The sequence below is a fragment of the Acaromyces ingoldii genome, assembly GCF_003144295.1.
Source record: "Acaromyces ingoldii strain MCA 4198 unplaced genomic scaffold FA10scaffold_1, whole genome shotgun sequence".
Lineage (NCBI taxonomy): Eukaryota > Fungi > Basidiomycota > Exobasidiomycetes > Exobasidiales > Cryptobasidiaceae > Acaromyces > Acaromyces ingoldii.
In genome coordinates, this window is record NW_020290247.1 from 2,923,355 (window position 1) to 2,936,165 (window position 12,811).

Below are 12,811 nucleotides of genomic sequence, written 5' to 3' on the forward strand. Positions count from 1 at the left end.
GCTGCCGGAGCCAGTTGCGGTCTGCGGCAGCCTTGGGTGCCTTCACCAAGGCGTCTCGATCTGCATCGTATCTCCATACATCTGTGCCTATGTTCTTGAACAGAGTGGTATTGCAGGTCGAGACAAGGTGCTACGGACGATCATCGTCATCGAGACCTTCGATCTAAAGAAAGTCGCGCCACGCGCGCTGTTTATTGGCAGGCGAAAATTTTCAAAAAAAGGAAAGCTCGCTCGCCCTCGCCTGGCCCGCCCCGGCGTCTGTCTGAGCTTTTTTGTCTCGGTCATCACCACCATCTCTTAATACAACGAGAGAACCCTCGATTCTCTCGACACCAACCCGACCTCGACCACCGACTGGAAACGGACCAAGGACAAGCGTTTCCTTTGGTCTTTCTTTCCGTCGTCCTTTCGTCTGGTCCTTTTTCGTTCCCTCTTCGTTCTTCGGTCCCCCCTTTCTTTCTTTCCCCTCGTTTCATCTTTCTTTGTTGGTCTCTTTCTCCACTTTTCTTCCTTCTAGACCGACAGTGATTGACGAACAGAGGGGATTGAAACGAAACTGAAGAGGAAGAGAAGACCGACGTAACATCGCTTTCTCGGTCGATATATACGCATACACTTGCCTCTACTCTTTTTCGACAGAGGCAGGCTCCAAAATTTGAACCGGGCATCTTGCTGGACCGAGCTCGCCCGTACGACGACGATAAACGATTACGAGCCTCTGTTTCGTACTCGCATTCTCTGTCACTCAGCAGACGCATCGTCCGGCCGCCCGTCCGAGCAGGTACGAAATTAAAAGCGCAGGCACGTCTCTCCAAGTGAGGTCAAGCCCTGTCCCTTGCTCCTTCCATCCTTCAAAATCGACGAAGACCAATCTCTTCTTTCCTCTCTCTCTGAGACGCTAAAAGGCTGCGTCCCAGCAACGACGCAGAGCACCAGATTGTGTCATCCATGGCTAGCGACGGTTCGAACAACTCCGCGACGGCTTCTCCCGCTGCCGCGTCGACCAACGCTTCCTCTTCCAACAACGCCACATCATCTCCAAGTAATGGCGCAAAGCCCGGCAATGGCGCGACACCCAACGGCGCTGCTGCTGGAGACGTCAGAGGACAGTCGGCTGTGAGCGTGGCAAAGGGACCAGTGAGCGCAGCAAAAGGTGGTGAGTCGAGAGGAATTCATGATAGGGTGGCAAGTAACTGAGGCTGACGGCAATTCGTAATCTACCTCCCAGCCCACTCGATCAATTTCGGCTCCGTTCACGATCAGAATGCAATGCTCTCGTCCTCACCTGCCGCACAGCCCAGCTCCGGGCATCAGCCCGCCAAATTTGGGAGCCTGACTGCCGCTTCGGGCGAGGGAGGCAAAAAGGTCGTGGGATTTCCTGGAAAAGGTGGTGATGCCTCCGAAGGTGGTGGCAGTCACAGCTTGAAGCGGTCCATGGATTTCAACAAGCTTTTTCAGGGTGGCGGAAGCAATTCTCCATCCGCGACACCTTCCTCAACCTCGGCCACGGCCGCCCCTGCCGCCGCCACTGCAACGACGGCAAACGGAAGCAATGCGGCAAATACCTCCGTCGACGCTTCGTCAGCGGGCAGAAATCCTCCGTCGAATCTGAGACCGCCAAGTGGTCAAAATCGGCCCTTTGAGCAGGCGCAAAGATCTCCCTCTTCCTCCCATCATCAGAACGCGAGTGCGAGAAATCCCTCCAACCCTGCCAGTGGGCCCACCGCTTCCAGTCCATACCACCACGGAGGGGCTCAACAGCCTCGATCACCCCCGCTTGCTCAGTCAGGCACGATGCAACCATATCCGTCGATGGGCGGTGCCCCTCCGCAATGGCAGCAACATCAGCATCCACAGCCTATGGTGAGCATGATGCGAGATGCAGATTTGACAGTCCTCGAGCTCACTCGTCTCTGTTCTTTCATCAGCCATACTTTCAGCCTGGCTACCCCGGCTATGGCTACCCTCCAGGGACCCATCACCCGCAGCAGATGCACCAGCAGTGGCACGCTCAAGCCGGCTACGACATGACTGGGCAGATGCAACCGAGGTCGCCACGGCACATGGCCGCTTCGCCGATGGGAGCACCAAACCAAAACGGCATGGGCCACAACACGCCATCAATGTCATCTGCCACGCCTGGGCTCTCTTCGCCAGCATCGCAACGGTCTCAGCCTGCGATGCCTCACACGCCTTCGTCGCAGGCCGGCTCCGTGCCCTCGCCGCAGAACGCGGCGGCTTATAGCATGGGCATGGGTCGGCCTTCTGGCTTTGCCGGCCAGGGCAGCCACTTTGCCACCCACTCGCCTTCGCACTCTTTCAGCAGTGCGAGCGGTGGCCCGCAGATGAGCCCTACGGCACGCAACTTTGAGTTCGGCAAGCGGACCAGCAGTGCCATTCGCATCGTCAACCCAGAGACCAAGGCCACCGTTGATCCTCGCGCTGCGGGCGAGCATTCGGCCACCCCACCGCCTCCTGCGGCGTCCTCTGGTCAGTCTACAGCCGGCACCCCAACGGCGGCGTCGTCGACTGGTGCGCAGGGTACACCCACCCCTGCTCATCCCAGCCCGGCAGCATCACCGGCACCAGTTGCCAAGCAGGCGGCTGCATCGCCTGCCAAGCGGCCGGACTCTTCCGCCAAGCTAGAGACCCCAGACTCATTTATGGCCCGCGTCAAGGCGGCGGCTGCCGAAAACAAGCGCAAGAAGGAGGCGGCCGAGGAGGAAGAGAGAGCGGCAGCCACCAAGAAGGTTGAGGATGCGAAGAAGGCAGCCGAACAGGAGGAAGAGGCGCGCAAGCAGAAGGCGCAAGCGGAGGAGGAAGCGGCTAAGAAGAAACAGGAGGAAGAGGAAAAGGCCCAGAGGGAGAAGGAAGAGGACGAGCGCAAGGCAAAAGAGGCTGAGGAGAAGGCAGCAAAGGAGAAGGCAGAGAGCGAGGCCCAGGCAAAGGCGAAGGCGGAAGCCGAAGAGGCAGAGGCCGCGCGACGGAAACAGGAGGAGGCCGACGCTGAGGCTCGCAAGGCAAACGAGGAGGCCGTGAAGAAAGAGAAGGCTGATGCCGCTGCCTCTGCTGCTTCTTCTGCCGCCTCGGCAGCCGAGCCAAGCAGCGACAAGGACAAGAAGCGACCGCCCGCTCCTATTGATACTAGCAAGGCTTCGTCCTCATCGGATGAAGATGCCGGAGCCAAGGCTGTCCCATCTGTGTCAACCCCCAGCACCTTCCGGAACTCGGCAGCGGACGTCGAGCGCATGGCCCGTGAGGCTTCGTCAGTTCCCTCGACCCCTCTTGACGCTGGTTCGGCTCGATTGCCTCCTGTGCCCAGTACCCCACGGACTCCGGGCACACCGGGCTTTGCCAACTTGCCTGCTAAGCCCATGAGCTCTCTTACTCCCAGCGCCAGTGCTCCTTCTGGCGTTACCTCTGCAGCCGCCGCTGCTGCTGGTGCCAACAACGGCATCAAACTCGACAGCGAGGCCCTCGAGCGGAGAAAGCGCTCCACTCCCTCGCAGCTCGACGTGACCGCCGCAAACACTCGGCCCACGAGCGACGCTCCCCTCTCGGCACAATCGACTGCTTTGGGGTCTGCGCGCTTCATCGACGATCTCAAGCAAGTGCAATATCCCGACAAGATCCAGTCGCCCAAGCCGGAGCTCAACGAGTCAGCAGAGCCTGGCAAGTTCCGATACGACCGAGACTTCCTCTTGCAGTTCATGGGCGTCTACAAGGACAAGCCGATGGACCTGCCCTCGCTTTCTTCCATTGGTATGGACAGCAGCCAGGCCGCTGGTGCACGGGGGATGCCCGGCCGGAGAGCTTCTGGCATGGGCCCTCCGTCTGCGCCGGGACGACCTGGTGCTGGCGGCATCGGCCTGGGCCTTGGTGCTGGAGGTGCCTTTGGCGGTGCCAAGGGCATGGGTGCCGGAGGTATGGGCTCATTCAGCCACCCGCCCAAGACGAGCGAAGAGCGCTTTGCGGCCTCCAATGCTCGGGGCGGCGGTGCCTTCGGCAGCAGTGGTCCTATGGGCTCCTTCAATGCTGGAGCAAGGTCTCAGCCGCTGTCGCGGACGGGAAGTGGAAGCAACGCGCTTCCCTCGCGGGACATTATGGGCTCGAGTATGCCGGCCGGTGGGCGGACAAAGAGTAACCGGGGCAGGCAACGTGAGGCCAACTCACGAGGGCCGCACGTCAACCCTCCTGAAAAGGGCGGTCCAACAATCCCCATGGACCAGGTGGCGCCGCTGGCGATGAGCGAGAACCGATGGCAGGGCTCGCGTGGCCAGAATCTCAAGTCTGACTCGCCTGAGATGGTCAACCGGAAGGTCAAGTCGCTCCTCAACAAGCTCACCGTCGAGAAGTTCGACAGCATTTCGGACCAGATCATCGAGTGGGCCAACAAGTCGGTCAACGAGAGCGACGGCCAGACACTTCGACAAGTCATTGCCCTCATCTTCGAAAAGGCTACCGATGAGGCCCAGTGGTCGGAGATGTATGCCCGCCTCTGTCGCAAAATCATGGAGAAGCTCGACCCCAACATTCAGGATGAGAATATCAAGACAAGCGACGACAAGCCCGTCACGGGTGGTCAGCTTTTCCGCAAGTATCTCATCAACAGATGTCAGGAAGATTACGAGCGGGGCTGGGCGCAGAAGGATGCAGCCGCTGCAGCAGCCAAGTCCAAGGAGGCAGAGGACCGCGCCAAGCTGGAGCTCAACGAGAAACAGACTGCCGACGCCAAGGAAGCCGAGGCTCGTGGAGAGAAGCCTGCCGACAAGGAGGCAGAGCTCATGTCCGACGAGTACTACGAGGCGCAGAAGGCCAAGCGGAGAGGACTGGGTCTTGTCCGATTCATTGGCGAGCTTTTCAAGCTGCTCATGATTACGGAGAAGATCATGCACATTTGCATTCAGCGGCTGCTGGCCAATGCGCAGGACCCCGAGGAGGAAGAAATCGAGAGCTTGTGCAAGTTGCTCTCGACGATTGGCAAGCAGCTCGACACGGGCAAGAACCAGAGTTACGTCGACATCTACTTCCAGCGAATGAAGGAGATGAACATCGAGGCCATGAACTCGAGAATGCGTTTCATGCTTCAAGATGTTATCGAGCTTCGGCAGCAGAAGTGGAAGCCAAGACACGACAACGCTGCGCCCAAGACGATCGCCCAAATCCACGAGGACGCCGCCAAGGCAAAGGCCGAGGCCGAAGCCGAGCAATACGCGAGGCAGTCTGGCCGCGGTATGGGCGGGCCTGTCTCTCGGGGCGGATCGCGTCGTGGCCAGCAGCGCGGCGACTACGGTGGCGCTGTCGGTGTCGATGGATGGAGCACCGTCGGAGGCAACCAACCGCCACCGCCACCACGTCAGGCCAAGGCCGGAGATCTGTCCGGCTTTGGAAAAGGTATTGACCGCTCTTCGACTGCCGGCAAGCCATTTGCCGTGGGTCCCCAGAGCGTCTTTGCCAAGAAGAACCAGCGAGGCTCTGAGGACGGGAGCAACCCGCCGTCGAGGACGAACTCGACCACGAACATGTTCTCGCTTCTCAACCAGCAGAGCGGAAATGAGGGTGGTGATGGCGCCGCTGGTCAGGCAGCTGACGACGGTGCAAGTGCCCGACCGAAGCTCAACTTGGCGCCGCGGACAAAGCCTCTGCCCGAGTCATCTGCAGCAGACGACAAGAAGGCAGAAGGGGAGGAGGATGCGAAGCTCGAATCAGGTGCAGAGGCTGATGAAGCCGACATCTCCGATGAAGAGGCCAAGCGTAAGATCACAAACGACGTCAAGGAGTTCCTCGAGATCAAGGACATCTCCGAGGGTCGCATGGCCCTCGAGTCGTTGCCTTCGAAGCGGAGACACGAATTCCTGTCGAGCATCGCAGATGTCGCATTGAACAAACACGAGGACGAGGTGCGGCTGGTCGGCGAGCTGCTTGCGTCGAGCCGCAAAGAGGGTCTGTTGGTCGACGAGATGGTCGAGCAAGGGTTCAAGGATCAAGTCGAATTCCTCGACGACGTCTCGATTGACGTGCCAAATGCGTACAGCTACATGGCTATTCTCCTCGTTCAATCAGGCTTGCCGAGAGAAAAGATCGACACATTGGCCAAGACGATCCAAGGCGAGGGCCTCAAGCCGCCCAGCGAAAGGCTGATGCAAAAGGTCGACGAAGAGTTGGCCCAGTGATTCTCGTCACACACACAAAAATGGGTGAAAGACCGCAGCTCGCCCGCTTCCCCTCTTTCTTGACAATACCTCTGTCTCTCTAGGCCGCCATTTCTCGCCTCTCTTTTTCGCGCACTGTTACCCCCTTCTTACATGGTTCAGGGTATGATTTTTGTTTCTTTTCTTTCATGGTTTCTCTTCATGTTTCTGTCTTTTCTCTTTCTCCATAGTTCTTTGCGAGAAATGACTCTAAGAATTCTTGTCTCACTTCGGCTCTGGCTGATCTTTATATGCTTTCGTGTGACGTTCAAGGACTTGCTATGGTACAGTGCAGCGTGTTTTCTTGTTACAACAGTGACGTTTCCTCAGGAAAGCGGAAAAAGGGGCTCAAAAGACTGCAGGCGTGATGCAAACGTCAGCAGGGGTCTCTTCACTTGAGGGCTCCAGTCAACTGACCTGGGCATTACTATTGCCGCTCTTTTCATTCTCTGGATTCGTTCCAGGAATCAAGTCTTCCTGCTCTTTTCCTTGCTGCGCCTCTTTTTGCCCTTCACCTTCGTCGTCCGTCGCGCCGAGCTCCTCTTCTTCGTTCTCATCGCCCGAAGTGACACTGTCATTCAGCAACGAGTCCTCTCCAAGCACCATCTCCCGCCTTCTTTTCGCAATCCTGACGCCCTCGTCGTAATCTTGTAGTTCCGTTTCCGCTTCGGCTTCTTCGGTTTGCTCTTCTAGACTCTCCTCATTGTTATCGTCCTGGGGCGCAGCAGCAGCTCTGCTCGATTCGGAGTCTTCCTGAAGAGGAGATGCAAAGTCGACGCGAGTCAAGGTTCGGCGCTGCTGAGACAGCGAATTGGAATACGAAGCGGTCGTCGTAGCTATCGTCGTGCCTTCCACCTCTGATGGCGCTCCCTGTACATCCTGCAGATTCGCCCCTGCTTGCTCCTCTCCCTCTCCGCGTTCGACTCGGCCTTGAGAGCCTTCTGGTGGCATCTGTGACCCTTGGGAGCCTCGTGGCACGACCTCGCCTCTTTGAATCCTTCCTTCGAGATCCTCCATCAATTGGAGGTCGGCATCGTTGTCTTCAAAGTCGTGGTCAAATGTGTCCTCCGTTTCGACTCTCTTTGGGAGCAAGGGTGGCGGTGCACCAGCGCCAGGCATCACTGACCCCTGCGAAGAGCTTGCATCTTCTCGGAATAGCGGCTTTCCTCCCTTCTTCGTTGCGGTAAGTGCATCTGCCTCATTCCGGCTGGACGACGCTGCTGTTGCTGCACTCTCTTCTCCTGCCGCCATCATAGTGCTGCGCACGGGGCCATGGTGCCTTCCCACAGCTGCCGGACCCTCTAAGATATTGCTCTGCTCTTCTTCTTCTCGAGTCACCTCGTGCCTTTCTTGCCTCTGCTTTTGCGCTTCTCTCTCCCGGCGTCGCTGGTTGTCTAGAGCTTCTTGCCTTCGCTCTTGATGCTGTGCAATCTCCTCGTTGGACGCCTCATCTGGCTCGCTGGTCGCAATGGTGAATTGTGCGACGGCGACAGGCTGATGCATCCCTTGATCCTGCACTCTGATCTCGATGATGATCGGCTGGCCTCCGCGGTGAAAGGAGAGATACATGGAGTACTTGAGCGTGTCAGCCAACATGATGGCATTCTTGAAGTCCTTGAGACCGAACTGGACCTTGCTCTGTCGATCGCCAATGTCGTACAGATCGAATGCGGTGGGCTCAACCATTACATTCGTCTCCAAGCATCGACCTGAAGAGCGAACAAGTCGGTATACAACCTCAGTTTCTGGGTATGGAGCTTCGAGACTCACTCTTGTCAATGTGGTCTTCGATACGGCTCTTGATCATGCAGTAGTCACTCGCACACTCCATCGATACTTCGCCCTGCGTCACTGCCGACGAGAAGGAGCTCGTGGGGAAATGATCGAGGAGCTCCTGCAACGACTTTGCCTTGATGCAGATTCGATTGACGTCGGACTTTGCATCGCGAGGGAACAAGGCCGGCTTTGACTCGTAGGTGAGTCTGAAACTTCGCATGAAGTCTGCTCACAGAAAGTCTGGGGCTCAGCACAGATGTAACCTTGTGCGAGGTGCACATTCGTCTTTCACTCACTCTTTGATGAATAAAAACGGATAACGAAGCGGCTTTCGGCTTCCATATTGTCGTCGCTCTCGCCAACAAGCTCGAGCTCGCACGAGTGGATCTGTTTTGTGTTTTGATGTCTCAAGACAGACAGGAGTGCCTTATGGACCGAGAGCTTCAGTATCAGGCGCGCATTCGTACAGAATCGAGGACAGCAACGCACCTTTGCATTCAGGGTGATATCGAAGCGTTGACCGGGGATGTTTATGCTGTCAAAGAACTCCTCGTAGCAAGTGAAAGCGACGAAGGCCGTCTGGCCCTTGTTAAGGGCCGAGAGACGAAGCTGAGCCAAGGAAAAAACTGGCATCAGCACGAACCGCTGCTTTGTCATGCGAGCTAGGCCGACCTTCTCACCTTGTGCGATCCATCGTCGATCCTCGTACCTTGGACAGCAATGTACTCGCTCGTCCGCCCCAGGCTCGCAATGGCGTGCGTCAGCGCTGCACAGAGCGAGGGCGGTGAGATCGGGATCAGAGCATTGATCACTGTGAAAGGGGCAAGGCAAAGAAAGAGACTCACTCTTGAAGTGCTCTCGGTCTATCGAGGCATTCATCGGAACACTTGACAGCGGTCGCCTCCCCCCACGGTGCGAGATCGAGGCCAGCCGGTCGGAGTCGTGGTGAAAGTTGGTCGAGTCTGACAAAATCCGAAGACCAACACATCTATTCGTACGCGGTAAAGGCACTTTGCGCGCACGCGTGCGCGCGCGTCAGTGATTCATTCTCAGGCACGCTGCACAGGACTTCTTCTGCGCCGAAGGCGCTCGCTCGTCCTGTGGATTACGGTCTGTGCTGTGGTATTGATACCTCCTGTTACCGCTTCATCTAGTCACATTGCTCCTTCCTCTGTCAAACCTTCTTCAATCAAGGAAGAAGAAATAGCCAATACAATTAGAAGAGAGTTTGCGTCACTCCTTTGCTTTTACTTTTTTTCTATCACTCCAGCTCGAAAATGGCCTCCTCAACCTCCTCGCCCTCCTCGCCTGTCGTGGGCAGCAGTGCCAGGGGACTCGGCGCCAAATTAGCAGAGGATGACGAGGGCGGTGCCGATGAAGAGCCGTTGGCGCGGACGAGGCGCTGGATACCTGGGTGGGAACGAATCGAGGGTGATACACCGGAGAGTTTGCCACCGATGCTTTGCTGACCAGTCGATGTGACAGCCTGCTCTTGTTGGCCTGGGATGGCGATGCCGCCCGGAGAGTTGGACTGGGAGTCCAGCAGGGGCGAGGCATTGGCAGAGGAGACCGTACCGTGTCGGTTCGCCAAGGCGGACGACAGGGGACTCGGTCTGTGCGGGAACAAGCTCGAGGGAGCCGTTGGCGCCAAGTCGTCGAGATGAGAGTTCGACGGTCTGCTCGACATTGACGGCCTCGCAGCATTTTTAAATTGATTGCTGTTGGTGGCATTGACGTGAGGTGAGGCATTTTGACTGTGTCTCGGAAGCAGCGAAGAGGACGTCGACGACGCCGCGGGAGGCCAAACGGCATTTTGCGAAAGCTGAGCTTGCTGCTGTGTTTGGCCAGCGGCGACGATGCCGCTCCCGCCAGCACGTAGATGCAGCCTCGAGAGACCAGCAGCTAAGCCCTGAGGAAGACTCTGCCCTGGAGCATGGGAGAGGGCGGCCTGGGCATCTGGACTATAGGCGTTGCCTGGTGGCGCCCTCATAGAGCCAGCATCTTCGCGATCTCTGCCAATGACGCCAGCCTGGTGATTGAGCCGGCTATCAAGGCGTTCATCACTCCGCTGAAGTCTGGATGCCAGGAAGCCAGCCGAGCTGTTGCTCATGCCAAGACCGTTTCCATGGTCAAAGACGTCCGTCCCGCTGCGACTGCCATCGAGGTGTGAAGACCCGAGCGCATTTAGAGCTGCCGCTGCTGCTGCCGCGTCCTTTGTCGCAAAGGCGCCTGGCTGAGCACCCGATCTGTTCGCTGCCGCTTCCTGGCGATAGGCGAGATCCCAGAGTGAGGCAGCGCTGCCCGCTGGCATGCTCTGCGCAGCTGCACCCATGTTCGCCAGCCTCTGATGGCTGCCATCCGAGGTGATGACACTTCTCCGTTTGCGCTCCAGCTCGGCTGGGGTGAGGAGCTCCGACAAGCTCGAAGGCAAAAAGTCTTCCTCATTGAAGCCCTCTGCTCGGTTCGCCCGGACATATGCCTCATCGTCGTCGTCGTCCTCGCCACCATCCACGCCATTACCTTGCCGTCTACGGCTGGACCTCGCCCCCCAAGCCCTTCGACTTGCAGCCTCGAGACCGGAGTCGTCGAGACGCCCCATCGAGCGAGGTCCGGCTCCATTCCTCATCGCCCTCGCATGCGGCCCATCGTCGTCGAGGTGACCAGGAACTGTGGCACTCTCTGAGTAAAAGAGCGAGTGGGAGCCTGGATGGCTGAATGGGCTCGTTCCAAAGGCACTGCCTGGCACAGGGCTGCCCAGAGCTATGCCACTGCGCCCGGATGCCTCATAGCGCTCTGCTGCCGTGTCGTGTGACCGACCCAAGGAGCTGCCAAGAGCGGCTCCTGCTCCTGGCCCCCGTCCGTCGTGGTCGAGCTGGTTGGATGACAGGCGGTTCTGCCAGTTGGATCGTGCGTTGCCGTTGGTATGGCTCACTGAAGAACCGCCTGTCCCTGAGAATTGTTGGAAGTCGTCGGGCAGCCCAAAGGGAAAGTCGACATCCCTGGCCCCTACGCCTACGCCGAAGGGGTAGCCTCCCCCCCTGCTGCCGCCAGCGTCGACGCCCATGTATGCTGCCTGTCCCTGCATCTGAGGAACGACGAGATCACCGCGCGAGTCTCGATCTCTCCGGTGGCCAGGCTGCCCGCGCTTGTTGCCGTTGGCATTTCCCAGAGCACCGCCACCCGCTTGCTGGGTCTGTGTCTGGTTCTGTATCTGGTTCTGTATCTGGTTCGGGGCCTGGCCGTTGCCATTGCCGTTACCGCCGTTGCCTTGCCCTTGCTGCTGATGCTGCGCCGCCCTCTTGTTCTTGCGATCCATCTGCGGATGCGCCGGAAAGAAACTTGTGAGCATCACCTTGCAGCAGCAGTGCCTACTGGATACAGGCCACACTCACGCTCATTGGCTGACCCGGAAGGACGTGAGCCAGGGCGCACTTGTGTCCGAAGCGACAGCTGCCCTTGAGGAACCACTGACAGACGGCCTTGCCGTTGCCCTCGCCGGGCGTGATGTGGGCAAAGGGGCACGCATTGCCGGCGGAGCAGCCATTGGCGCGAAAGAATTTGCAGGGCACCTGCGACAGAGCCTCCTTCTTCTTCGTCGAAAGCTTGGCCGAGGCCAAGGCGCTGCCTGCATTTGCCTCTTGCTGCTGTTGCTGCTGCAGCTGCAGCGCTTCTGCGTCGACGTCTAGCTCGGCGGCAAGCTGCTGCTGCTGCTGTTCGTCCTGCAGGTCCGTCGGTCGTGCCTCGCCATCGCTCTGGCATCGTTACATGAAGTGAGGGGTGGGCGCGTCAGAAAGAGGAGACTCAAAACATCCTGGGAGAGCCGAAAGACTCACAGCAGCTGCTTGCAGGTCGCTCATGCCCATCTGCAGCACCCCTCAACGGACGAAATCGTTGCTGGTGGACTGGGAGAGGAGCGGAAATAATCAAGAGTGTTGGCAATTGACCTGAGAATTCGACGACAGAAGGAGCATAGAAAAGGAGGGTGTTTGGGGGTGGTGGGGGAGGCGGACAGGCTGTGTTATCGCCGAAAAGGAAAGGGCTCTGAAGGTAGAGTACGTGGTGCTGGCTAGTGCTCTTTGCTCATCGATGGACGTGTTGACTGACTTTCGGAGAGTCTGCGTAGTTGGTGGTCACAGTAACAACAGCGGCAGCGGCAGTGGCAGCAGCAGCCACAGCAGCAGCAATCAGCAGCCGCTTTAAGATTCACGAATCAGTGTTTCAGCCTGCGAGTCCCGGTCGGAAGAGCCACACGTGGGTGAGAAAAGGGCTGCACGCTAAACCGCCAGAACAAGCCCTAATAAAATGGAACTGCAAACCTAGGCTCACCCGGGACCCCCTTTAGCGTGGGCCACGCCTTCGTCTTCGCTCTCTAGCTGCCAATCAAAATCACAAACCCCGACGTACTATTGTCGACCGGGCCACTACGTCCTGCTCCGTCTTCTCAGCCGCTTCTTCTTCTTCTTCAAGTCTCAGGACAAGCGGCCGGTCGCTGTGCACGGTCCAACGAGGCGGCTCTTGAATAGCGAACGCATATCGCACAGGCAAGACCGGTGCCGCGCTCGAACCCTCGCCCGCTCGCTCCGACGTGCACCTCCCCGCCGCCACTGGACAGGTTGCTGTTGCTGCTACTACTACTACTACTACTATTGCTGCAGCTGCTTCTCTGGATCGGATAGCGATTGCCCGGGGGTTAGACAGAGGGGCGGTGCAGACCTGTGATGTACTTCCTCGATCGGGTCGACTAGTTGTTCAGTGCACCTGCATTGAGCACAGAGCACAGCATTTACTGGCTACGAGCAGAAGCAGGTGAGTAGCGTCACGCAAATCGACATGACGGTCATTCT

The 12,811-nt window shown here is 58.2% G+C and overlaps 4 protein-coding genes across 4 annotated transcripts; 1 reads left to right on the plus strand and 3 right to left on the minus strand.

Moving 5' to 3' along the window:
- Positions 1-183: 183 nt before the first annotated feature.
- Positions 184-853, minus strand: FA10DRAFT_30722 (hypothetical protein). The gene has a single exon (XM_025525422.1). It carries the CDS (start codon positions 756-758, stop codon positions 285-287), a length of 474 nt encoding a protein of 157 aa, XP_025380954.1. The 5' UTR covers positions 759-853; the 3' UTR covers positions 184-284.
- Positions 854-6,242, plus strand: FA10DRAFT_30718 (hypothetical protein). Its single transcript, XM_025525421.1, has 3 exons — positions 854-1,156; positions 1,229-1,863; positions 1,929-6,242. Exons 1-3 carry the CDS (start codon positions 949-951, stop codon positions 6,171-6,173), a joined length of 5,088 nt encoding a protein of 1,695 aa, XP_025380955.1. The 5' UTR covers positions 854-948; the 3' UTR covers positions 6,174-6,242.
- Positions 6,243-6,434: 192 nt separating this feature from the next.
- On the minus strand, positions 6,435-8,846 carry FA10DRAFT_299110 (hypothetical protein; the record flags this gene model as incomplete). Its single annotated transcript, XM_025524685.1, has 7 exons — positions 6,435-6,547; positions 6,609-7,900; positions 7,962-8,192; positions 8,264-8,393; positions 8,457-8,576; positions 8,648-8,733; positions 8,813-8,846. 7 exons carry the CDS (start codon positions 8,844-8,846, stop codon positions 6,518-6,520), a joined length of 1,923 nt encoding a protein of 640 aa, XP_025380956.1. The 3' UTR covers positions 6,435-6,517.
- Positions 8,847-9,105: 259 nt separating this feature from the next.
- On the minus strand, positions 9,106-12,154 carry FA10DRAFT_264367 (hypothetical protein). Its single transcript, XM_025520620.1, has 3 exons — positions 11,801-12,154; positions 11,360-11,719; positions 9,106-11,283 (listed from the first exon to the last, which is right to left on the minus strand). Exons 1-3 carry the CDS (start codon positions 11,828-11,830, stop codon positions 9,229-9,231), a joined length of 2,445 nt encoding a protein of 814 aa, XP_025380957.1. The 5' UTR covers positions 11,831-12,154; the 3' UTR covers positions 9,106-9,228.
- Positions 12,155-12,811: the final 657 nt, after the last annotated feature.

What these genes read in the sequence shown, in the direction of transcription:
- FA10DRAFT_30722 (XM_025525422.1), bottom strand. Translation starts at nt 758, where the DNA reads ATGCGTCTGCTGAGTGACAGAGAATGCGAGTACGAAACAGAGGCTCGT.
- FA10DRAFT_30718 (XM_025525421.1), top strand. Translation starts at nt 949, where the DNA reads ATGGCTAGCGACGGTTCGAACAACTCCGCGACGGCTTCTCCCGCTGCC. An exon ending in AGTGAGCGCAGCAAAAGGTG is followed by an intron (nt 1,157 to 1,228) that starts GTGAGTCGAGAG and finishes TCTACCTCCCAG; the next exon opens with CCCACTCGATCAATTTCGGC. An exon ending in ATCAGCATCCACAGCCTATG is followed by an intron (nt 1,864 to 1,928) that starts GTGAGCATGATG and finishes TTCTTTCATCAG; the next exon opens with CCATACTTTCAGCCTGGCTA.
- FA10DRAFT_264367 (XM_025520620.1), bottom strand. Translation starts at nt 11,830, where the DNA reads ATGGGCATGAGCGACCTGCAAGCAGCTGCT. An exon ending in GCGACCTGCAAGCAGCTGCT is followed by an intron (nt 11,720 to 11,800) that starts GTGAGTCTTTCG and finishes TAACGATGCCAG; the next exon opens with AGCGATGGCGAGGCACGACC. An exon ending in TTCCGGGTCAGCCAATGAGC is followed by an intron (nt 11,284 to 11,359) that starts GTGAGTGTGGCC and finishes GCGCATCCGCAG; the next exon opens with ATGGATCGCAAGAACAAGAG.